The sequence below is a fragment of the Pan troglodytes genome, chromosome 23, assembly GCF_028858775.2.
Source record: "Pan troglodytes isolate AG18354 chromosome 23, NHGRI_mPanTro3-v2.0_pri, whole genome shotgun sequence".
In the NCBI taxonomy this organism is placed as follows: Eukaryota; Metazoa; Chordata; class Mammalia; order Primates; family Hominidae; genus Pan; species Pan troglodytes.
Genome location: NC_086016.1, coordinates 34,625,204 through 34,651,245, shown reverse-complemented (window position 1 = coordinate 34,651,245; position 26,042 = coordinate 34,625,204). Strand labels below are relative to the sequence as shown.

At 49.6% G+C, this 26,042-nt stretch overlaps 1 protein-coding gene across 10 annotated transcripts in view; it reads left to right on the top strand.

Moving 5' to 3' along the window:
* SYN3 (synapsin III) overlaps positions 1–26,042 on the top strand; it is a 546,668-nt gene that overhangs the window by 507,333 nt on the left and 13,293 nt on the right. For all 10 annotated transcript variants that reach the window (XM_054675522.2, XM_016939061.4, XM_016939062.4 and 7 more), the window contains exons 8-12: positions 11,088–11,230; positions 14,697–14,771; positions 18,914–19,016; positions 23,795–23,929; positions 24,798–24,885. In XM_054675522.2, coding sequence (XP_054531497.1) covers positions 11,088–11,230; positions 14,697–14,771; positions 18,914–19,016; positions 23,795–23,929; positions 24,798–24,885 — 544 coding nt within the window. The remainder of the gene's footprint in view (positions 1–11,087; positions 11,231–14,696; positions 14,772–18,913; positions 19,017–23,794; positions 23,930–24,797; positions 24,886–26,042) is intronic.

Genomic DNA, 26,042 nt, shown 5'->3' with positions numbered 1-26,042 from the left:
CATCAGAGAGCATTGTTGAGGCTTACATTTGTTACATATCACAGTGTCCTCTATAGGAGGAGCTCAGGAGAAAAATCATATGATTTTATTGCAAGAATGGGTTGTAAATCTCTTAGGCACCTAGTGCTTTTTCCTCTTAGGGAGACTGAGTCATGTTACTGATCAAAGTTTCTTTTCTTCAACAGACACACAAAAAAGGGGCCACATCTATATCCAGACATAACCACTGTTAACCCCAGTCTAAGTACAATTTTATGTCCTCATCTTTGTTTTTCTCCTTTAGTCCTGCTTGTTTTTAACCTAAAAGTTTCAAATATATACAAAAGAAGAGAAAATGGTAAACTGGAACCCCATGTACCTTTAGCCTCACACTAAAAAAAAAAAAAGAAAAAAAAAAGAAAAACTTTGACTCAACTTCAACCATTATCCACTGATGCTCAATTTTATTTTATCTACATCTCCAATCTTCCTCTCAAACACCTCTGGATACTTTTTTCAGATCTAATTCTCATGCTATAAAATTCACCCTTCTAAAGTGTTTTCAGTTTTTGTTTGTTTGTTTGTTTGTTTGTTTGAGATGGAGTCTCACTCTGTCACCCGGGCTGGAGTGCAGTGGCGCGATCTTGCTCTACTGCAACCTCCGCCTCCCGGGTTCAAGCGATTCTTCCACCTCAACCTCCCAAGTAGCTGGGATTACAGGCGCCCGCCACCACGCTCAGCTAATTTTTGTCTTTAGTAGAGGCAGGGTTTCACTGTGTTGGCCAGGCTGGTCTCAACTCTTAACCTCGTGATCCACCCACCTCGGCCTCCAAAAGTGCTGGGATTACAGGCGTGAGCCACCGCACCTGGCCTTCAGTGTTTTTGGAATATCTACAAGGTGGAACCATCACCGCCGTATAATTGTAGCACATTTTCATTATCCCACATCAATTAGCAGTGACGACCCATTCCTCTCCCCCAAGTCCTTGACAATTGCTCCTCTGCTTCCTGTCTCTGTAGATCACTGGAATATTTTAAAGCAAATGTCAGATATCAAGTCGTTTCACCCATAAATATTTCAGTGAATATTTCTAACACACAAAAGCTTCTTTTTTTGTCTCTAATGTAGCCAAAGACCTAAAAACATAATAATAATTCTTTAATATCATCTAGTATATCATCAGTGTTCAATAGCCTCCTGTTAATTGATGTGTTCCATTGTATGCAGACAAGTCCTTCATATTCATATGGTTAGTATGACATAAGCCTCTTATGATCTATAACAGTTCACTCTCCTCTATTTTTTTTTTCTTGTCATTTATTTGTTGGTGGGGGGAGGCCATTTTTCCTGTAGAATTTCCTACATGCTAATTTGGCCAATGGCAGCTCCATGTTGTTCCTCTATCACCTGCATTTCCTGTAAACTAGTAGTTAAATGCAGAGATTTTTATCTGAATCAGGTTCTGGATTCTGGCAAGAATACTTCACTGGTGCAGGGTGGGGGTAGGGGCCATTATCTTGCATCATATCTGACTGACAAGTCTCTCTGTTGAGATGACAAGAGTGGTCCTTGAGCTCAGGTATCGTCTGCCTGATCCACACATTATCAAGTTTCCCATCAGCCTTTCCCCAGTGGCCTTCGCATTGATCAGCATTGCCTCAATCTGTTATTGCATTAGGGGCTGCAGAAGGATGATGTCCTAATTCTATTTCTTTTGCATTTAGTAGCTAGAAATCATCAAAGAGAATATTTCTTCATCACTGTTATTTACCCATTTATTTTGGAATAGTGAGATAGTGTCTTAGCACCCTCCAAACATGACCAATGACCTTTTTGTCATTGGTTATTAACAATTTCATGTATTTCAATCTATTGAAGTCACTATTCTTTCTGATACTCAAGTTATCCCATCTTTGGCTAATGGGAGCCCTTTTGAGTTGATTTATGTGTCTTCTTGACATGGTAGCTTTCCTTTTACTAGCATGATAAGATGTTTTGAACTCATCTTGTACATTTTCTGCCCAAACCTGGAATCAGTCATTTCCCCAAGGAGCCATGGAAGCCTTTCAATAACATAATGGGTTTTAGAGACCACAATCTGGGTGCTAAATATGTTTATTCTTTTTTTTTTTTTTTTGCCATTTCTAGGCCTTTTTGGCAGACACAGGGAAAAATGCATATATGTTTTTAAGAGAAAAATACATCATAAATTCATCCTGATATTTTGAATTCAAATCTTAGATTACAACACTTATTTATTTTATTTTAAAATTGTATCTCTTTTCTCTTATATTTAAAAATCTTGGGTCCTAATAGCATTATTACTATTATCATGGTTTAAAATAGCAATACCATTATTATTACTAACAAGTTGAATAAAATTTTTTATTTCTTAGCAGTTTTAAAAAATCTTTTGGATATTTTCTGCTAGGGATATATAGTTACTGTTGTGTTGAGCTTTTTTTTTTTTTAATGTGGTTAAACAAATTATAGAACATCTACCATGTGCCAATTACTGATCAGGCTGTTAAGAAATAAATTCTAGTGTGAAGGACAGTCAAATAAGTATATTATAATACTGTGGGTTATAAGTAATAGTAAGAATTTATTCATCTAAGAAATGGAATATCACAGAGATCCACGTGCTCAGCCTTCTGTTACAAAGTCACTTGAAATAATTCTTCTCTGTAAGTTTAAGCCACTAGCTTGATATATTGTTAGACTAACTTTATTTTGTTTTCTGTTCTCAGGAAATTCTTTCTCCAGTTGATTTATTTTGTTTTATAATTAATAACCATTTTTGCTTGATTCCAAAGCCAAAATTATAAAAACAAGATATATACAGTGAGGACTAGCCTCCATCCCCATCACCTCCCGCTTCCCTTCCCTCTATAGGTAACATTCTCATTTGGTTTTGGTTCATTCCTTCATTGCATTTTTTTTTTTTTTGAGACAGAGTCTCGCTCTGTTGCCCAGGCTGGAGTACAACGGTGCAATCTCAGCTCACTGCAACCTCCGCCTCCTGGGTTCAAGCAATTCTCTTCCCTCAGCCTTCCAAGTACAGGTGCACACAACCATGCCTGGCTAATTTTTGTATTTTTACTAGAGACTGAGTTTCACTATGCTGGCCGGGCTGGTCTCAAACTCCTGCCCTCAAGTGATCCACCCACTTTGGCCTCTCAAAATGCTGGGATTACAGGCGTGAGCCTGCGCACCCAGCCTGTATTTTTTTAATCAAATATGTGCATTGTCCACAAAAAAATTCTTGATAAAAGTTTGCATGTTGGCTGGTCATGGTGACTAATGCCTGTAATCCCAGCACTTTGGGAAGCCAAGGCCGGAGAATTGCTTGAGCCCAGCAGTTTAAGACCAGCCTGGGCAACATGGTGAGATCCTGTCTCTACAAAAAATAAAAAATTAGCCAGATGTGGTGGCACATGCCTGTAGTCTCAGCTACTGGGGAGGCTGCGGCAGGAGGATTGCTTGAGCCCAGGAGGTTGAAGCTACAGTAAGCCATGATCATGCCACTGCATTCCAGCCTGGGTGACAGAGGGAGACTCTGTCTCAAACAAAAAAAAAAGCTTGCATGTTATCCTCATTATTCTGCACCCTATTTTTTTCACGCCATAGCAGTATGTAGATCCTCCTCATTGCCTTCTCCTGACTGCAAAGCATTCGATTGTGTGCATGGAGCACCATGGATGCAGCTGTCCCCTGCTGAGGAGCATGTGGGTCAGCAGTCAATGCACCATCCCGGTGGCAGTCCGCCCGACATACCTTCTTATCCCAAATGCCTCCTCTGGTGAGAGGACCATCCCAACATCCCTCCAGCTCCATCCACAGCTCTAGGCCGCCCACCCCTGTCTTCAGGGTCTCATCTAACTTCATCCTGTCCTCAAGGCTTAAGGTGGAGCTATAAACCTCTGAGATCATAGAACATGGCCCAATTGTTGACAGAAAACTTTCTTTTACACGTAGTGCTGCAACAAACAGCCTTGCGTGCATACCATTTCATGCGTCTTCCATTATATCTTTAGGATGGATTTTTAATAGTGGAATTACTATCACCCGGCTTTTAATTACGTCTCATGTTGTATGTTATATATCTTTGAAATTTGCCATAAATTCTTTCTAGAACAGGTGGCATAAAAATATAAATATTTTAGGCCAGGCACGGTGGCTCACGCCTGTAATCCCAGCACTTTGGGAGGTCGAGGCGGGCGGATCACAAGATCAGGAGATCGAGACCCTCCTGGCTAACATGGTGAAACCACGTCTCTACTAAAAATACAAAAAATTAGCCGGGCATGGTGGTGGGCGCCTGTAGTCCTAGCTACTCAGGAGGCTGAGGCAGGAGAATCGCTTGAACCCAGGAGGCAGAGGTTGCAGTGAGCTGAGATCGTGCCACTGCACTCCAGCCTGGCGACAGAGCAAGATTCCGTCTCAAAAAAATAATAATAAATAATAAAATAAAATAACCTGAGGTCAGGCACCACGGCTCAGCCTGTAATCCCAGCACTTTGCCAGGTCAAGGTGGGCAGACGGCTTGAACTCAGGAGTTCAAGACCATCCTGGCCAACATGGTGAAACCCCATGCAGGCTCAGAACAGCAAGTGCAAAGGCCCTGAGGCAGGAATATGCCAGGTGGATTCTGGATAGAGGGAGGGGACAGTCTTATCTGATCTCTGCTGGTGAAACCACACCTGGGGTCTGTTGTGTAATTCTGGGTATTATGTAGTTTAAGAGGTTGTCAAATGTGGGCATTTCATGATGGTGAAGGGCCTGGAAGCAGCTCGTATTAGGAATGGGTTAAGGAAAGAATGACTTGTGCACACCTGGGTGGCTCTCTTCAAGTGGATGAAGTGCAGACACAAGGCAGAGGGCTAAGACTTACTCCATAGAATAACGAGGGCCATTCATTCATTCCTGGTGTGATATACACCAGAACAGGTTAGAGGTTTCCTAAAAGGGATTGAGCTGCCCTGCCTGATAGTAAGCTCCCTGCTATTGGAGATATTCAGGCAAATAGCAGACAGTCTACTAAGTATGTAGATGACTTTCCCATCCCGGGTTGGATTTTGAAATTTGGAACAGGAGACCTCTGAGCCAAAACCCATTCAGAAGATTTGGAATTGCATCCTGACTCCTCTCTCCACTTTCTCTGCCTCTCTTTCCACTCTCCCTCCTTGCTCAGCCTCAGGACAGAGCATACATGCATGCATGCACACTCACATACACACACGTGTGCACACAAGAGGGTAAAGCAATTCAGAAAGCAAGAGAGGAGAAGAGTGTGAGAACCTGAATGGGGAGACCATGAGGGGAAGGAGGCAGGAAAGACAGAGAGGAAGGAATGAAGAAGAAATGAGAAGGAGAAGAAGAATGCCAACATTGAAAAGAGGTCAGGAAAACTGAAGGAGACAGAGAAGGAGGTGGAAGGGAGAGGCTGGAGAAAGATAAGAGAAGAAGTAAGCAACAAGGAAAAATCAAGGAGGAAAGAGGTGCAAGAGGGAAACAGATGACATTAAAAGCAAAAGGAAGAGTGGCCGGGCATGGTGACCCATGCCTGTAATCCCAGCACTTTGGGAGGCCAAGGTGGGAGGATCACCTGAACCTAGGAGTTCAAGACCAGCCTGGGCAACATGGGGAAATTTCATTTCTACAAAAAATACGACAAAGAAAAAACAGCCAGGCGTGATGTCATGCGCCCGTAGTCCCAGCCACTCAAGAGGCTAAGGTGGAGGATTGCTTGAACCTGGGAGGCAGAGGTTGCAGTGAGCCCTGATTGTGCCACTGCGCTCCAGCTTAGGCGACAGAGCGAGACTCTGTCTCAACAACAACAAAAAAACAAAACAGAGTAAGAGAGAAGGCAAGGAGTGTTAGAGAGAGGAAAGGGGAGAAAAGGGAGGGAGGAGAGAGTGAGAAGGCAAGGACGCAAGAGAAAGGAGAGAGAGAAGGAGAGAGGAGAGAAGAGAAGAGAGAAGAGGGGCGAGGGAGGCGAGGGTGTGGGTGGGTCTGTTTTGGAGAGTTCACAGTGGCCCCATCATAGCCCCTGGGGCAGCAAATGGGTAATCTTGAATCACAGCTCATTGAGGGCTTCCTGTTTTCAGCTTGTCTTTGTGAACCCTTGGAGGGATTTCCAGCCAGTAAATAAAGCGGAGTGCCAAGACTCCCTGCCCAGGCTAGCAGCCATTTCACCATCCTCAGGGCTGTGTCCCCAGTGCCCTCTCACCCCAACTACCCTCTCTGGCCTGAGGACCATCCCAGAGTCCCCGCCAGCACCCACCCACCGAGGCTCCAGACCACCCCCCCTCCTTCGCCAGAATCCTGGGATTCTTCCGGTTCTCAAGAACTTGTGAGGCAGGCAGTAACCCTCAGAGAGCGTAGCACCTACCCAAGAATTCATGGAAATATCCACCTTATAAAAGACAAGTTTCCTTGAAACAGTTTCTTTGCCTTTTTTTTGGAACTCTCTTGTTTTTCCTTCTAGTTTCTTGCCCCCCTCCCAAATTATAAGCAGGTCTTGATCCAACCTTCTTAAATTCAATCCAGCAAACTTGTGTAGAGCATGTACAATCTGCTTGGCACCAGTGCAACAGCTGGGGACAACACTCTGTCCTCAAGAAGCTCACAGTCTAATGGGGAGACAGAAATGGTGGTTCCAGGGGTAGAATCCGTTTTTTATTGCCCAGGTGTCATACAATGTGGGAGACCCTCTGTAACGAAAAAGAACATAAAATCAGCTGGATGTAGTGATGCCTGTAGTCCCAACTACTCAAGTGGCTGAGGTGGGAGGAATGCTTGAGCCCAGAAGTTCAAGGCTGCAGTGAGTCATGATTGCACAACTGCACTCCAGCCTGGGTGACAGAGTGAGACCCTGTCTCTTTAAAAAAATAAATAAATAGAAATGGAAAATAAAATAAAAAGGAACATTTGGCCAGGGCCTCTCCTGAAGCTTTGAAATGCCTGTGTATAAGAGACCCAGGCTCACGCCTGTAATCCCAACACTTTAGGAGGCTGAGGTGGGTGGATCACTTGAGGTCAGGAGTTCAAGACCAGCCTGGCCAATATGGTGAAACCCCGTCTCTACTAAAAATACAAAAATTAGCCAGGCATGGTGGCACACACCTGTAGTCCCAGCTACTTGAGAGGCTGAAGCAAGAGAATCGCTTGAATCCAGGAGGCAGAGGTTGTAGTGAGCCAAGATTGCACCATTGCACTCCAGCCTGGGCAACAGAGTAAGTGAGACTGTCTCAAAAAAAAAAGAGAGAGAGAGAGAGAGACCTGGGTTCCATGCTCACTGTTGGAGACAACAGAATGGGACCCCAGTGCACAACCACTCAAACGAAGACAGAAGAGAAGGGTTCCCAGAGGGCGGCTGCCCACTCCTGCATTAAACCACTAAGTCTGTGCTTTCTCCCTTTGCTCTCTTTGTCTACTCTGTGAAAGAATGCATGATGTATTCCACAAAAATTTACTTAGGGCTTGTATAATAATTGGGATAAATTTCAGCTGCCATAACAAAGACTTACAAAGGCATAAACAAACTAGGACTTTCTTTCTCTGCTCTGCACAAAAGCAGCCCAGGGCTGGCCTGGAACTACCATGGTTTCATGACCATGGACTTCTTCCATCTTACCGATCATCCATCCCTGGTGTGTTGCCCTCAGCTACACTGTCAAAGATGGTCCACACTCCAGCCAGCAAGGGGAGAGAAGCGAGGAGTACAAAGCCCTCCCCTGCCCTTTAACGGCACAGCCTGGAAGTTCATAACCTCTTCTGCTCACATCTTGTTGGCCAAAATGTGGCCACACAGCGGTATGAAGATGCCAGGGAGAGGAGAGAGTGTAAAGTGTACCCTGGATGGACACATGCCCCCCATATCAGGGTGCATCATGACTGTAAAGCAGGAAAATGATGCTGCGGACAGCTAGACACCTCTGAGGTAGCCCACTCTGTGCTCAGGGCTGTCTAGGAAACCAAGGTGCCAAAGAAATTCTGGTTCTTTCCAAGGCCACCAAGGACAGAAATGTGAGTTAAACAAGCCATCCCTGCAAACGCTCACCCGATTCTTTCATTTTGGCAATTCCAATTCTCTCCACCTGACCCTGAATACTGGCTGAGATGAAACCCCAGGATCATCAAAGGGGCATTGGAGGAAGAGGTGGCAACATAGACTGTGAAGAAGTTGCCAGAAAGAAGGGTGAGAACTGGGAAAACAGTGGTACAGAAATCATATTTCCCAAAGTTCACTAATTTCAGGTGCTACAGAGGGTCAACGCAGGGCAAGGACCAGAGGCATTCTATGGGATTTGCCAAAGAGGGGACCAAAAGAGACCTTGGCCAAATCAGTCTCAGGAGAATGGTAGGGAGTGAAACCTAAAGAAAGTGGGTTGAGGGGCAAGTGGGGAATGAAGATGTAGAGATAGACAGTGGTGCGTAACTGAGGTTCTGAAAAGCGGGAACATGTTGAGGAGAATGGTGGATCCTTGATCACGTTAATCCAAAGAATAAAGAATCAATGAAAAGCAAGAGAGTAAAAATGAGCAGAAACGTCATTTGGCTGCTTTAACAAAGACCCACATAATAGGGGCCAGGCGCAGTGGCTCAAGTGTGTAATCCCAGCACTTTGGAAGGCCGAGGCGGAAAGATCGCTTGAACCAAGGAGTTTGAGACCAGCCTGGTCAACATAGTGAGGCCCTGTCTCTACAAATAATCAAAAATTAGCCGGGCATGGTGGTGCACGCCTGTAGTCCCAGCTACTCGGCCGGCTGAGGCAGGAGAATTGCTTGAGCTCAGGAAATCAAGGCTGCAGTGAGCCATGATCATGCCACAGCACTCAGCTTGAGTAACATATTGAGACCCTGTCTCAGAAAGGGAGCTTCACAGTGCTAGTGACCCAGGTCCTTCCATCTTTCTACTCAGCCATCCTCAACATGCAGCTTCCATCTCATGGCCCAAGATGGCGGCTGCTGCTCATACCATCATGTTCACATTCCCTGCCAGAGCAAAGAAGGAAAAAGGACGGGGAAGATTATTTTCATCTTCAGGGCACCACCCAGAGGTTGCTAATATCACGGCTACCCAGGTTTCACTGGCCAGAGCTTGGAGACTCAGGCACATCTACCCGCACGACAGACTGGAGCAAAGTAATCTCTGGCTGAGGAGGCCAGGTACCCAGCTAAAACCAAGGGCTTAGAAGGCCCAGAACAAAGGAGGGAGGCCCACCACCGCCACTGCAGCTGGGAGGAAGAAGTGGGGAGCTGAGTTTGAAAAGGGCTGGAAAATAGGGAACTCTTGCCTGGTCACCTTTATTTTCTCTGCAAATTGAGACCTGGAGTCATCACTCAGAGAGCCAAGAAGAGAGATGGCTTTTCCAGCCTCTCTCCTGTTGCTGTTTAGGTCCGTTGTGGTAGAACAGGCAGGCACCTACTTACAGACCCCTGAGATGGTTCAAGGAAAAGCTGTGCCTTCGGAGTCCAGAGTTTCAAGCCTAGCTCTGGGCTCAGCTGCTTTATAACCTTGAGCAAGTCAAGAAATCTCAGTTTCCTTATCTGTTAAGTGACCACGACAGTGCCCAGCCTGCCTGCCTGCTTACAATCCTGTTTGGGCCCCACGGAGAGCTGTAAAGACTCTGCATAAGCATCAGCGCTGGTGCAAATGTGAGTGGGCATTCTTGTGGGAGGGACAGAGTTGCCAAGGCAAAGCTGAGCCACAAAGGGCAGGCAGAAAAGGGCTGAGAGGAAGATCGGAAGGACGTGAGATGGGGTGTGGCCGAGACCAACCCCACGTGGACCGCCCAGTGCCCGGCCACTCCACAGGGCTCTGCCCGTCTCTGACCCAGCATCAGAACTCCTCTGCTGTCGGGGTGAGGGTGACAGGGAAGTGGGGAGCCGCTTCTGGACAAGCAGGGCTCCCGTGGCCAGTGGGAGGGAGCAGCTGGCCCAGCTGTCCACAGCCGCTGGGAGTCAGCCTCTGTTCTGTCTTAAGATCACTATCATAGAGCCTTGGCCTCGTCCTCTGCGCTTGGCCTTGGAAGCTCTCCTGGGACCTCTCCCCAAGCCCAGGACACCTCTGTGTGTTCCTGGCTCAGTCTAGTCAACAGTGTGAGTTTCTCTCCCAGCCTCTGGCCTAGCAAAGCTGGCCTCTCCAGTGTGTGCCTGTGTGCGCACACACACACACATACACACAAACAGAAGCACCGCATACTATATACCACATGTACAACACACACCACACACAGCAAACACACCACACACATATCACACACTACACACACACACAGAAGCACCGCATACTACACACCACATGTACAACTCACAGCACACACAGCAAACTCACCACACACACATATATCACACACTATACACACACACATATGAACACACAAAGAACATACCACACATAGCATACAGCAAATATGCAAACACATCACACACAGACATCTCCCACAAACTCCACAACACTCACCAGCATGCACGCTCCCTACACATACACAGCATGCACACATGCACGCTCCCTTCTTCCTAATGGCCCCTCTGTGTCTCATATCACACCCCTCCATTCCATCCTCTACACAGCTGCTTCAGTGATTTTGCTAAAACGCAAACTACACCATTTCCTTGTTTAAACTCCACTCCCTCTTCCAGTGGCTTTCCAGAAAATTCAGGCTAAAAATCCTAGCTCCTTCCCAGAGACTGTGGCCCTCCACAGTCTGTTCCCGCATGGCCCGTGCCGCATCCCCCATCAGCGAGTCTGTGCCACCTGCCCTTTCCCCCACTGTGGGTTCCTCGTGCATCTCTGGAGGATGGCCCCATACCCCACTACCTACCTCATCCATCTGAAACGTGTTCATCCTTCCAAACCCAGTTCAGAGCTCACCTCCTCTGTAAAGCTTTCTTGACCACCCAAGCAGAATCACTCCCTTCCTCTCTGCAGCTCGCGCGGTGTGTGGTGGAATGATTTGCTTCCCGTGTCTGTCTCCCCTGCCAGCAGGTGACCTTCTGAAGGGAATTCGTGTCTGTAGACAGAGCACTTGTTCCTGGCATAGGGTGGGCTCAGTGAACGCGGGGTGGGTGGCACTCATCCCCCTCGTCCTCCCACACAGATCAAAGTGGAAAACCAGCTTGACTTCCAGGACATCACCAGCGTGGTCGCCATGGCCAAAACCTACGCCACCACCGAGGCCTTCATCGACTCCAAGTACGACATCCGCGTCCAGAAAATTGGATCCAACTACAAGGCTTACATGTGAGTCTCTGGGGCAGGGGCTGGGGGAGTGTGGGAGGAAGGCAGCCCAGAGGTGCATGTCCAGCCGCTGTCTCCTGCACCCAAGGGTGCATCATTATCCTCCTTCCTGTCTCCTTACTGCCCTTCTTCTCTGTCCAGTGTGGCTGAGGGGCTGATGTCCAGTCACTGCTTATCCCTGGGCAGAGATGTGTCTACCCAAGCAAGGGCTGTTTCCTCCAGAGCAAGAAAGGTGCTTGGCATGTCTAGGGAACTGCACATACACACAGGATATATGTCTTTGAGAGAGAAATTTGGGGACAAATCAAGGAGGGCTTTGAATACCTTGCTGAGGGTTTTGGAGTATTTTTCTCTTCTCTTCTGAGCAAAGGGTCTGATCTGTGTTTATAAAAAGGTGACCATGAGGCTGGGAGGTGCAGAACGGTTTCTCTGAAGCCAATAAGACCAATTAGGAGGTTACACCAGATTTCTCTGCCTGCAAGCAACAGAAACCACATCTCATTAACTTAATGGGTTTTTAAAGGGAATTTACTAGAAAACCATGGGTTATCAGAAACTTTAAAAAAGCAAACAAAAATATCTCCCAACTCAATTATCAATTTCAGAAACATTCAGATACAGAGTAGCCCCAGGAAGGTGGGCAGCCAGAAATGATAATAAACAATTTTCATGGCATCCCTACTGGTAAATGAATCTGCCCTAGTCATTTTCAAGGCTTAACTCAAGATTGTGATTCCATGGAAAAAGTACTGATTAGTCCAACTTTGATCGCATTTTATTGATTAGAGAAAAGCAGAAAACTTTATAAGAAGGCATGCAGTGTGGGCAGAGCCATTGCCCAGTGGAAATAGAGGTGCTGAATCTAGAGGAAAAGGAAGGAATGCCAGGCAGAGAAAAGCAGCCCGCTTTCACCCTAGAGGTGGTTCAACAAAGCACGGATTACATGGGGCTGTGGTTATAAGGATGAATGGGGACTTCTGGAATAGGCAGACTGTCTCGTTCTTGGGAGAGGTCTTTGCTCCAAGCCCTCTCTATCTTTCACTCTGGAATGTTATTGTTAGTTCCACTTGAAATGATGAGACCCCAGAGGGCCAATCGTTGCGTGGTTGCCAAGCATTTATGGGGCACTGACTGTGTGCAGGGCTCCATATCTGAGGACTGCAAGGGTTAGCCCTGGACAGCTGGAAAGTCCCTCCATCCGCAGGCTTCTGTGTGGGTAGCTTGTGCTTTAAGCTAGGGTTGGCAAACCACAACCACAGGCCGAATCCAGCTGCCACCTGTCTCTAAATACAGTTCTGTTGATCACAGCCATACACGCCCATTTATGGATTGCCTGTGGTTGCTCTAGCACTACCTGGATTGCCTAGACCAAGGCTCAGCAAACTTTTTCTGTAGAGGGCCAGGTGGTAATTTTAGGCTTGACGGGCTATATCGTCTCTGTTGCAACTACTGAGCCCTGTCATTGCTTGTGAAACTGGAGGAGGTGCAGGCAGTTGCCCTAGAAGGAAGTATTCCCAGGAAAGGGATGGAGCTCATTCTTGAGGAGTAACTGCCCTATTCCACTAATCAACCTCTTCCTCCTGTGAGGCAAGCCAGACCTGCCACTGCTCTCAGATGGCCTCGGGGTGATAAAATCACCTCCTCCCTGCCCCCTCTGAGTTATGGCCCATTCCAGTGCGTTCCTGAGGCCCCTGCCTTCAGCCATGATATCATTTCCCTCCTCTCTTCATTGTTTGAGCTTCCACTTGACATTGACGACATCTTGTCCCAGTTTTTGGTTTTTTTTTCTTGAGGATTACCTCATTGCAGCATTTTTCTGCTGAGCCTCCCTGGCCTGACAGCTCCACTTTGTCATTACTTACCGAGTTTCCTGGACCTTGGGCTGGCCCATCTCCAAAGGAGGGGGTTCATGTCAGACTTCAGTGTAGAATTTCCCCGGTCATTCAACCCCCTCTCTGGCCCACTCCTTGCCCTGCACTCGGGCCTTTGTGCTTGTCGCTACTGGGCTGTCATTCTTTCTAAGTCCTAGCAGACACAGTAAGGAAGTACATGTGTGTATCCTTACCCGTGTATACACATATATCCATAATTTTTTCTATATGTTCCCATCCACATCCCTATGAAGCTAAACAGAGTCCTATGGATGTCCCTGACTTTCATCCGGTACCACTTCGTTCATTTTAGCCTTTCCTGATTGCTAATCTATAACTTCCCGCTCCAACAGAGAAAAATCGGGCTCCCCCATCCACCATCTATCCACTTTTTTGGTTCCATCTCAGTGTATGTGCCCAGTCTCAGAATGGTTCACCTGTAGCTCCATGGGAAACAACCTTGCCAACTACGGTGCAGTGCCTTATGGCTCCTGGTGTCATCTATTCTCAGCATTTTTACTTCAATTTTCTCTTACAATGATACATTTTTGTGTCAATTCCTCTCACCAGTTCACCCTTTGATCTCAATGACATAGCTTCCCTTGACCGTAAGACAAATAGCTTTACCTCCACCACTATGCTTAAACTCGTTCAGTCTTTGCCGAGGCCAGATGCATCATTAGTGATAGATAGCTTGTCTGGATTCTCCCCCAGTGTACACAGTTCCTCACCCAGTAGGTGCCTACTGGGCACCTACTACCTGCCCGATCCCACTGGATACTGGGTATACAGGGGATGAAGTTAAACATGTCCCCTACCATCAGGATTCTCCTCCATCAGAGAAGAGAGGACACTAATGCAGTCATCATCAGAAGGGAGATGAGCATTACTGAGCATTAGTGTAGGGCGTAGTACCGGGCAGTCTGTTTTTGCTGTGTAAAGGTGGGCTGTCAGGAAGTCGTATGTCAGATGAAACCTGAAGGATGAGCAGGACTTAGGGAGGCAAAGATGGAGACAAAGACTGTACGGAGTAAAGGGAAGAAGACCTGCAGAGGCCATGACATTGGGAAAGAGCCATGGGCAGTGGAGCACCGGAAGGGAGGTCGGTTGTTACTGGAGCAGAAAAGGCAAGGAAACAGAGAAGGATGGCAAAACAGTCAGAGACCAGAAGGCCTTCCTAATCTTCACCAGAGAAAAGTAGTCACTTCTCTCTAAGGGTCACTTTTCTAACATTTTGGGGCCCTCAAAAGATTCCAGAATCACCAGGGGCTATACACACTGCCCTCATTCTCCTCAAAAACAGGCCAAAGTTTGGGGGATTTCATCAGATGATGTAGGCATTTTTTAATTTAATCTTTCAATTTCAAAGATTACTTAGAAAACAATACCTAGGATCCAACAAATAAAAAAGGCAAACAGCATGAAGGGAAATAAACATAGGAAAATATAGTTGAAGACAAGGTGTGTACGTAAGAATACATGCCATTACGTGAGCCAGTTATTTGAATCAGAGCCTCCTAACAGCCAAAGCAAAGAAGGAAAGCAGATCAGTGACGAGGGTCCCTAATTCCCTCAATGTGTTGTTTGTTCTGGTACAGGAGAACCTCCATCTCTGGGAACTGGAAGGCCAACACAGGCTCTGCCATGCTGGAGCAGGTGGCCATGACAGAGAGGTAAGAGACAAAGGAGGTGTAGGGAGAGCCACTGGCCATAGTAGGAGCTGAAGGGGGAATGCAACAAAAGGCCCTGAAGAGAAGGCCACTCCACCCTCCGTCCAGTGCCTCACCATCCACAGAGCACTTTTTTAGACATGATCATCTTCACTGCCCACAGCAACCTACAGGGCAGGTATTAAAATAACCCCATTTTACAGATGGGAGAAGAAAACTCAGAGAGGGGAAGTGATTTGTCTAGGATCACAGAGCTAATTGATGACAGAGCTGAGAGTAGAACCCTGATGTCATGACTCCAAGTCCGAGGTCTTTCCAGCCCTGACCAGCTGCTATAGGAAGAGGTCAGGAAGCCCCGGCCAGTCCCTCCTGTGCTCTGACAGCTGCAAGGAAGCATTATTAGGAGACCAGGCACATTGGAGAATCCACTTCTCTCTCAAGCGTCCTTCCCTCTCAATATGAATAGGGAGAGGTTGACGTCCCATGAATCATGCATGTTTTAGGGATGCTCTCTGGCTGAAGGGTTTTTCGGTCTTTCTCCCTTTAGACACTGTGTGCCAGCCCCACTTAAGGAAGTGCCGGCCGGGTGCGGTGGCTCACACCTGTAATCCCAGCATTTTGGGAGGCCGAGGCGGGCAGATCACCTGAGGCCAGGAGTTCAAGACCAGCCTGGCCAACATGGTGAAACCCCATCTCTACTACAGATACAAAATTAGCCAAGCATGGTGGTGGGTGCCTGTAATCCCAGCTACTCGGGAGGCTGAGGCAGGAGAATCACTTGAACCCAGGAGGCGGAGGTTGCAGTGAGCTGAGATCGTGCCATTGAACTCCAGCCTGGGCAAAAAGAGCAAAACTCTGTTTAAAAAAAAAGGGGGGGGAAGGGTCGAAGGGCCAAGTCAGCTGGTCTCAGGGCCTGCCACATACATACCTTCTTGCCTGCATGCCCTGTGACCTCTGCCAGCAGCCACACAATAGCAATGGACAGAGCATGGGCTGTGAACTCAAAAAGCTCTGTTCAGTAAACACCTATTGAGTACCTACTGCAGGCCATGTTGTGCTGAGCACTAAAGGATGAAAAAATCCAATCCTTCCCTCTAAGAACTCTGTATCGGTTGCAAGGGCTACCACACAAACCAAATTGGTTTGCGCAGAAAGGGGGATTTACTGGCTCATGTCACTGACGACTCCAGATATACAGTGTCAGGTAAGGCCTTAAGGCTCCTCCTCTGCCCACCCAAGTTCAGCTTCTTTCTGTGTTGGCTTCATCCAGGCAGGCTCTTTCATTTTATGGTGGCACACAGTGGCTCCAGGCTTTCATACTCACAGTGTCAGGTTCAAAAGAAGGAAAACTTCTGTTTCCCAGTCATTTCAATCAAAGCCTAGAACTGAGCCATATGTACTGGTTAGCCTGGCTTAGGTCACATGACCATCCCTGAACCAATCACTATGGCCCAAGACACTGCAACGCTGTGATTGGAGGCCTATGTCAGGTCTGCACCCCTGGAGACTGGAGTGGGAGCATCCCCTACAGCAACAAAGACTGAGTGTGACCTTAGGCATGCTCATGCTTTCTGAGCTTCTTCAACTGCAAAACGAAAGCAGTAATACCCAAGTCAGAGTGCAGGTGTGAGGACTGAATGAGAGAGGGCTGCACCTAATCCAGAACCAGCCCCTGGCAGGGAGGAACACCTGCCCTTCCCATCAACCCCAGGGGGCAGCTGCCACCTTCAACCTGGGAACCCACCTGTGCTAATGAGTCTCCTGGAGGCTGCGCTCATGACCTGGCACGACTGAATCATGTGGCTGAGGCAGTCACCTCCTTCCCCCAACAGGTGTTCACAGGACAGTCGTGGCCATCTTCTCTATGGCCCTTCCGGAATGTGAGCCCAGCCTTCCCCAGTGCCTCCTGAGCCACTCACAGATGTCCCCAGCAGGCCATCTATCCCTGGCTCTGCCAAGTCCCAGGCTGCATGGGCCATCCCTGGAGGAACCTAACGTGGGAGTGGGCCTGCCCAGGCCTGGAATCCACTTTCCCTTTTCCAATCACAGGCAGAACTCCAGGGTCTGGGCTGGAGAGATCCCCAGTCCTATCCCCACAGGAGCAAAATCCATACAGGGACTCATACACAGGGCCTGACCCCGCCCTCCACTGGCTCGCCTGCTTGCCAGGTGGCCTAACTCCTGGGCAAAACCAATGATGTCGCTTGGTCAGTGCTAGTCCCACCTGGCAGGAGGGGAGCAGGGCCCCTCCCGATTCTCCAAGCACTCTCACGCTGCTGTACACCTGCAGCCCCTTCCTAGACCCTGGGATGCCTGTGCCCTATGGGGCGTAGCCAGCAGGGGACCCCAAGGTTTATCCTTTCAAAATAGCCTCTGGAAACAGCTGCCTCTGGACCTCAGCTCAAATTTCCACGTTCCATTGAGAAGAAACCTGATTTATGAGTGTGTCTCAGGGCAGAGCTCACCCTGTGTGTGGCACCCACAAGTCAGCCACTGGGGCCAAAAACGAGGACCCTGATCAGAGAGCCCAGAGGATTCTTTGAGCTCCAAGGACCCAAGGTTGTCCCCAAACGTGACCACGTATCAGAATCACATGAAAAGCTTTAAAAAATTATAGAAATTACTCTAACATAGGGTGGAGCCCCAAGTCTGGCTGTTTGTGCGTTTAACTCTCCTGGTGATTCTGATGTACAACCAGAATCAGATCTAGGCTTTTCCATTTTATGATAAGAGGGAGAGGCTTTTCCAAAATTATTAAGGAATTAATAGCAAGAATGTAGGTCCCTGGTCTCCCATGCTGAGTGAGAATGGATGGGCTGGGGCACCTTCAGAATGAGAGGAAGGGTGGCTTGCTTGGAATCTGGAATCAGACAGGATCTGGATTTGGAAGCGGTACAGTCACTTAATCATCGCTCTGAGCCTGTTCCTCCATCAGTAAGATGGGGTAAAACCTTCCTCATAGAGTTGTGCTGGGATTCGAGGGAATGAGGAGTCAGCCCCCGGGCCCAGAATGCCTGGAACATACCAGGAGCTCCATGGGTGTGAGTTTCCATCCTTCTTTTTATTTGATGATCTCACATGCTCCGTGCTACAGCTGAATGAGAAAACTGGACTGGGAGTCAAGGAGATCGAGGGAATCCTGGTGTTCTTACTGCCTTACTGTGTGATCTGGACCAGCCACCCTCCCTCTCTGGGCCTCAGTAGGCTTTGGTGGATGAGATGAGACTCCATTCTAAGAGCATTCCAGTCACAGTCTCTCCTCATCCCAGCACTTGTGGCTCAGAGACGCAAAGCGATGTGAGAGTAGGCGTGCCCCGTGTGACCCTGGAGAGTGAGAAGCAAGAACATTGACACAGAGTCCCCTGTGACTCCCAAATCCAGCCCACAGGGGAAGCTAAGTGCAAAGCTGGAACAGTTTCTTCACATACAACCACCCCCTTGTTGCAGGGTCAAAGTCCAGTGCTGAGATCTGTCCCCAGCAAAGCAAACTGGCCTTGCAGACATCAAGTGGCTGGAAAGGGAACAAAAGCAGTGGGTCTAGAGGGCCAGGCCCCCTGGGCGAGGCAGAAGCAGCCTGCCAGTCTCCCCAGCCCACCCGCCCCGGGCCCAGGGAAAAATGCACGCTTTGTCCTCCACAGCCTCTCGTCCGGCCAGGGCTGGGACTGGAAGGGCAGCCTGGAGGGACTTCTGGAGCCCTTAGAGCAGCTTTCCCAAGGGAAAAGGGACACAGGGGTGGCTGGGTGTCCAGGATGACTCCGGATGGGGACAGGGCAAGCTCCCCATTACTGCAGAGCCAGCAAGTCCTGGGGTCGGGGGAGACCTCTCCCAACTCAGGTTCCTTCTCTCCCTCACCCTGCCTCTCTCCCCTCCTTCCTGGCTCTGTCGTGTTCTTTCTCTGGGTCTCTCTCTCACTGTCATGTGTGTCCCTGCCTCTCTCCCTGCCTCTCTGTCTCTGCGTGTTGGACTCCAACTCTCTCTCTGTCTTTCTGTCTCTCTTGCTGCTTCTCTGTCTCTCTCCATCGCCGTCTGGATGTGTGAGTCACTGTCCCTCCCTGCCTGTTTTTCCATGTGAATCCACTTCTCTCCCTCTACCCGCTTCCCCACTTTCCCAGGCCACTTCACTGTCTGTCCATCTGTCCCTGCAGGTACAGACTGTGGGTGGACAGCTGCTCGGAAATGTTTGGCGGCCTGGACATCTGTGCCGTCAAGGCCGTCCACAGCAAGGATGGCAGAGATTACATCATCGAGGTGAGGGATGAAGCAGGGAGTCCTCCTGGCTGGTCCAGCCTGGCAGGCGTGCCAGGGGGAGGGAATCCCTGCATGGTCTTTGGCACCATCAGCTGTGTCCTGGCTCCAGGGCACACGCAACCCAGGCCTCAGTGAGTTGCTTCTGGAGGCTCCTTCCCACCCTCAGAGGCATCGAAAGGCTTCATGCCTGGGGACTCGGAACTGAGTCGGGAGACCTCAGGGCCTGAGGTTGAACAACATCCCCAACCCACAGGCCTAAGGGAAGGAAAGGGCATCTGGTCAAGGGTCAACAAGATACTGCCCCATGGGGCCCCTTCCATTTCCCCAGTGTCCAAGCATGTGAAATGGGCACCTTCCTTGGTCACCATGCAGACAGTCCATCATTTGTTCATTCAACCAACATGGCCTTAGGGGGCTCCCATGGGCTAAGCATGGGTGTGGCTCTGGGGATACAGCCGTGGACATAATAGACATGGGGTGTGCAGGCTGGCAGGGGAGACGGTGAGAAACAGTGGCAGAGCATTGAGGATTTGGAAGGGGGATGGAATGGTACAGGGGCATGAATAGAGGGAAAGATGTAGGGAAACAGAATGGTAACAGAGGGCTCACAGAGGGGCTGTGGGTCCCGGAATCTCTCTCAAGACCCTCCAGCAGCCCATGCCACTCCCAATCCTATAGCCCTCCCATCCCCGCCGCTTCCTCTCTATGTTTCCCCGTATCCCACTACCCCCCACCTCTCCTCCATGTCTTCCCAGTGTCTCTCACGGTCCCACAGCCCTCCCGTCCCCTCCCCAACTCTTCTCCCCTGCCCCCCCCCCCACTCCATGTCCCATGGCTCTCCACTGCTTTCCCCTGAAAAGGCCCCTCCGGCCTCAGAGTCCGCCATAACTTCCCATCTCCACACTCACAGCTCCAGTGCCGCGTCCAGCCCCCTCTTTCCATGGGCGGTGCTGACACAAGGCCAGGACACGTGAGGGAGAGCCCTGCGGCCGTCCCCTCCCCGGGGTGTGGGCGGCTAATGGGAAGCACATGGCTGGGGTGACCACAGGAGCCAGCTGGTCCTCCCGTCCCTCATGTCTGCCTCGCTCCCCAGGGGCCCACGGCCAAGCAGGACCAGGTGACTCAGTGGGTGGGAGCCCAGTCATGCCAGGAGGGTGTTCACACCCAGGCCTTGGAGGTAGGAGGAGGGAGTCCAGGATGAACACAGCCCCTCTCTACTCCCCAGAGAGGCCAGGAAGCTCCTGCAGGAAGAGCTGCATCTGTATTAGCAGGCCCAGTCCCACTCTGGAGAACAGCTCTCCTCTCAAGGCCCGGAAACGCCTTCCCTCTGGCTGCCACCACACCTGAAATTCCCCAAGTAGCCCCTACTTGGAGGAGCCATGGAAGGGGCTGGGAACAGACTCCTTGACCTGTACAGTTGCTCCCTGGAGGAGCCGGTCCCTCGCCTTCTGGGAGCTTCAGCCCAGAGGTGGGGCAAGAACCCCCAACACGGCAGCTCCTGAGACCCCACCAGGTCCTCCTGCCTCTGCATCCCCTCACGGGGACCACCAGACATGAACCCAGATTTGGCACACACGCACTCATTTGTTTATTCACTGAGCCGCTGCTCCGGGAGCCAGCCCCCAAGCCAGGTGGACACAGTACAACTGCAAACACAAGAGCAGGGACCCTGTCTCCTAGAGCTCCTGGACTGCCCTGACCCCCAAAGGCCAGCTCCTCCCTTGCACCAGCAGTCTCTCTGTCCCCTGTGAGCCCCTACCTCTCCGGGTCTCAGCTTTCAGTCTTAGGGAAAAAAAAAAAAATCTGTGTTCATGGGCCCAGGCTTCCTGCCTTTAGCCATTCAGAGGGTTGGGGATGAAAGACCTTTCACATTAAAAAAAAAAAAAAAAGTAAAAGTAGTGGGCTCGGACTTCAAAAAATAAGAAAACAATGTCTCCCAAGAATGTTCCAGAGGAAAAATGAAAGATAGCTTTTCAGATTTTTTTTTCCTCGCAGAAACATTGCAGAGTTGTTTCCTTTGCTTTTGAGTTTGGAGTGGGGTCAGGGGAGATGGGAAGCTTGTTACCAGAAATATAAAAGGTATTTTCCCCCAGTAAGGGAAAAAAAAAGGCAGAAGAGATCCCAAAACACTGGTTTCTTCAGCCATCTCTGTGGTGAGAACTGAAAATGTGTGTGAAATGTTTTGTGAAGAGGCTCACAGTGAAATACTCAGGGGAAAAGACCCTTGAACTTGTCCTCTCTGACCTTGTCCGGGGAATGACATTGCTCACTGGAAAAATGTTTCCCTGGGGAGATGAGGGTGGCCACTTCCTTTGGCTGTGTCTACCGTGGGGATTCCAAAATGAACCTCAGGTTCCTTGCGGTGGCTGTTTTCCACTGCAGGGAATGTAGGAAACAGAGACCAGAATAAAATGGGGTGGGCAGGGGCAGGGGGAGAGAGGACAGGCAGGGTGCAGCAAGCCTGTGTACCTTCGCAGCAGACTCCACAGTCAGAGCTCAGCCAGTGGTGACTGAGAGACTGTCCCTGTCTGCGGCGCTGGGATCCAGGAGGCCTCAGTCCCAGGTACAACCTGTGCAGAGCTCAGGACTCTGCTAGAAGCAGTACTCACATTCTTTTTTTTTTTTTTTTTTTTTTTTGAGACGGGGTCTCATTCTGTCGCCAGGGGAAAGAGGGAAGAGGAAAGGCCTGTTTTCCGGGGCCCTGGCAAAACCCAGGCGGGAGGGAAACGCGTTCCACAGGGAGCTGGGCTATTCTCAAAGTGCTTCTATGGGGAGGAGCCTGAGGGATCCTAGTTTCCCCTTCTGCTCTTCTTACAAATAGAGCAACTTGGCTCACTGCAACCTCCGACACTCCCAGGTTCAAGCGATTCTCCTGCCTCAGCCTCCCGAGTAGCTGGGATTACAGGCACCTGCCACCACGCCCGGCTAATTTTTTTTGTATTTTTAGTAGAGACGGGGTTTCACCGTGTTGGCCAGGATGGTCTCAATCTCCTGACCTCGTGATCCGCCCGCCCCGGCCTCCCAAAGTGCTGGGATTACAGGCGTGAGCCACCGCGCCCAGCCAGTATTCACATTCTTAAGCTAGCTTTTCAGTTTCCTAATCAAAGTGGGTGCTTAAACTCACAGATCCCTACAGGTCCCAGCTGGAAGGGTCTTAGCAGCTGCCCAGATCCCTCAGTTCACTGTTGAGAAAAAAAAAAAAAAAAAATAGGCCCGTAGAGGAAAAGAAACTTGCCCAAGATCACAGAGCAAATCCACAGCAGAAGCCAAGCCTGGAACCCAGGTTCCCTCTTCTCAATTCCTACCCTGGTGTGCTGTTCCAATGCTTGGTAGGAATTAGCCTGATGCAGCGGGAGGACCATGGGTTGCCAGTGCTGTGTCCTTGACCTTGCCACTTCTTTGACCCTCTGCTTCCTCATGATTACAATGAGGATAATAGTACTGCCTCAAAGAGCTATTCTGAGGTTTATGAGAGATCCTCCACACCCAATGCTTAGAATAGTGCGTAGCACGTAGGAAATGCCCCATAAAATACGGCGCTTCTTAGTATCCTTATCCTTATGAGCCGGGCTTATCACAAGGGCATCTTATTCCTCCACTAAACAGGTGTCTGTGGAGGGCGCACCTGCTTAGCAGGACACAGGGCCCATTCCTAACCTTGGGGGCTCCCAGTCTGGTGGTGGAGACATAGTAAGCAAGGGGTGACAGTGCTGTGGATAAGCTGTCCCGTGTGAAACCAGGTGAGAACGGCAGGATACAGATGTCAGGTGGCTCGTCAGAGCTTGCCCTATCAGAGAGGGCTTCCTGGAGGAAGACCTAGTTAGCTGTTCCCTGTTGGATGAAAGGAGTTGGCCAGGTAAGGAGTGGGTAGAGGGATTACATAAGAACCTGGAGGAGAGAGAAAACCTAATATGTCCAGAGCGTGGGAACAGGGGAGACAAGACGGTGAGTCTGATGGGGTGGCGTGGGTGAATGCAGGCCGCCGACTCCTGCAGTGGAGCAGAGAGGGTGACGCGGCCAGCTGATTCGCAGATGCGCCAAGGCCTGACAGACACCCCTTCCAGATCTCCCATAGCTTCCCATGCCTAGGGAATCACGTGGAGCATTGGCCTGTGTGACCTTGGGCAAGTCCCCTCCCATCTCTGGGCCTCAGTTGCTCTATGTGTAAAAACAGCAGAAGGGGAAACTCGGATCCCTCAGGTTCCTCCCGATAGAAGCACTTTGAGAACAGCCCAGCTCCCTGTGGAATGCTTTTCCCTCCCGCCTGTGTTTTGCCAGGGCCCCGGAAAACAGGCCTTTCCTCTTCCCTCTTTCCCCTGAACCCTGGGTCAACTCCAGCCCGCGTCATATTTTTGTCATGATCAAGCCCCCACCTTTACTGTTTCTGCTTTGTGGAAAGCAGCCTTGACCTGGGGCCAAAGGAGAGGTGGCCAGCCCCGACCCTGGGAGGGGGCCAGGGTGAGAAAGGAGGGGGCGGAGAGCGGCTCCCCAAAGAAAAGCACAGAAAAGGTCGGCAGAGGCTCCCTGGCCCTTGTCGCATTGCTGTCATCCAGCAAACGTGGGCCGAATTGAACTACCTCCAGGGAGTGGTTTAGACTGAACCGAAGGGAACTGATGTCTCTGACGGCCAGTCCCAGCTGGAGGTGATTTGCATGGAGGACATCGCCATCTGGTGGTCACTTCTGTCCTGAGCCCTGAGCCCCCACTTCTGGGATGTGATGCCCAACCGCCATCTCTCCTGGTATGGGGGTCCCTCAGCTCTCCCTTCCTCCCCACAGGTAATGGACAGCTCAATGCCGCTGATTGGAGAGCATGTGGAAGAGGACAGACAGCTGATGGCCGACCTTGTTGTCTCCAAAATGAGCCAGCTCCCGATGCCAGGAGGCACAGCGCCCTCCCCCCTCAGACCTTGGGTAAGACCCTCACGATCAAAGGAGACTTTATAGCCATGAGAAATGCCAGGCTGTATGGAAATGGGGAGCCCCTGGATCCAAAGGGGATACCCCCAGGAAGAAACCACCTTGGGGAGAAGGAATGGGGGTGTGGACGAAGGCCAGACATTGGGGAGAGCTTTCACAGCCTGCCCCAGTAAGTGAATTGAGGAGGCTTTCAGAGGCCCCTTCCCTTCTTCACCATCCTGGGGAGAACAATCTTGTCTCAAATGGCCTTTGGGCACTGTGGGCAGAGATGATTGACTGCTGTCCCTTCTGTGCCCTCGGTGCTGGGCCTGAGCAGGATGTGTGTGCGTGCGTGTGCGAGAGCATATGGACACACAAGCCCTCTGTGTGCTCCCAGGGAACCAGTCAATGGACGCTATTGTGTCTCCCATTTTCCCCAACCTCAATGAGATCCCACGTCGCTCCTCCCCTCCACAGTTCCCACCATGGAGTACCAGACTGCTCTCCAAAGAATTTGCCAGCTCCCCAGCTTTATGTAAAAGCAAGTCCCCAAACTTCCACCTCCCAGCCCAGATTTCCCCACAGAAAGTAATCTATGATAACAAACATCAGAATTGTAGTTATTATACTGACGGGGCTGCTGGCTGGGAAGGGGCACGGGGCAGGCTTCATCGCAGAGAATGCCCTCTGTTTTGATCTGGGCAGTGGTTACACCGACGTATACACATATAGAACTTCACTACACTGTATACTCCAGAACTGTACACTTTATGTGTAAGAGTCTCTTCTCAATGATAAAAAGATCTTCATAAATGCTGCCCTCTCACCCAGGAAATAAAGGGCTGTGGTGATACCAACAGGCTTCTTTTCTCTTCTGCTCTAGGCTCCACAGATTAAATCAGCGAAATCCCCAGGGCAAGCCCAGCTGGGGCCTCAGCTAGGACAGCCCCAGCCACGCCCACCTCCGCAAGGTATGACCCAGGACGAGCCACTGCGCGAAAGCATGCAGTGAGGGTGCTGAAATGCACCGAGGGATCCACATGTGATTCCCACAAGGGGCTCTGGGAAAATGCACCTGAATACTTTATTCACAGAATGAATGAGACTATGGGGTTGGTCAACCTCTTTAAAAAGTCAAGAAAGGAGAAGGGAAATAGAAGGTTAATTTATTAAGAACCTAATATGCACCAAGCACTGTGCCAGGGAATGTCCCACCTATTTTCTCACTTTTATTTTCCCAGCCGTCCTGCAGTGAAAATGTCATTATTTCCTTTTTTTTTCTTCTTTTGAGACAGAGTCTTGCTCTGTCGCCAGGCTGGAGTGCAGTGGTGCGATCTCGGCTCACTGCATCCTCCACCTCCCAGGTTCAAGTGATTCTCCTGCCTCAGCCTCCTGAGTAGCTGGGACTACAGGTGCACACCACCACGCCCAGCTAATTTTTGTAGTATTAGTAGAGATGGGGTTTCACCATGTTGGCCAGGCTGGTCTCAAATTCCTGACCTCAGGTGATCCGCCCACCTCAGCCTCCCAAAGTGCTGGGATTATAGGCATGAGCCTTTGTACTGCGAGGTAAAAGTTGAGGCTTTGCCCAAGGAGGCAGAAAATGGTAGATTTACAAGTCTGGCCTTTCAGACCTTTCAAACCTAGGAAGTGTTTATTCATTTCAATGAGTGGTGCCTGATGATTGCTTTGTGAGTCAACCAGCTAGAGTAAGAAAGATAGAAAAAGGGAAGATCATCTATAAAACCTTGGCCATTGAAATTCCTCCTCAAATATTTCCAGCATTACTACATTCCACCACTTATTAGAGAATGGACAAACTATTGTAAAAAGATGAAAAGCAATCATGGCAATGGCTAACTAACTTTCTCAAAGAATATCAGCTGCTCTGATATTTTGCGTGCAGGTCTTGAGAGAAATCCGCCCCGTATCCTCTCTTGCAATCAAAACCTCCTGGGCACACTTGCTCTGGCAGCAGCATGGAGCTTCAGAGCACCTGTGCACCAAGAAACCAAAGCAGGCAGTCTCGCTGCAATCTTTTAAGGATCTTCTTAAAAACCTATCAGAGGCCGGGCGCGGTAGCTCACGCCTGTAATCCCAGCACTTTGGGAGGCCGAGGCGGGCGAAT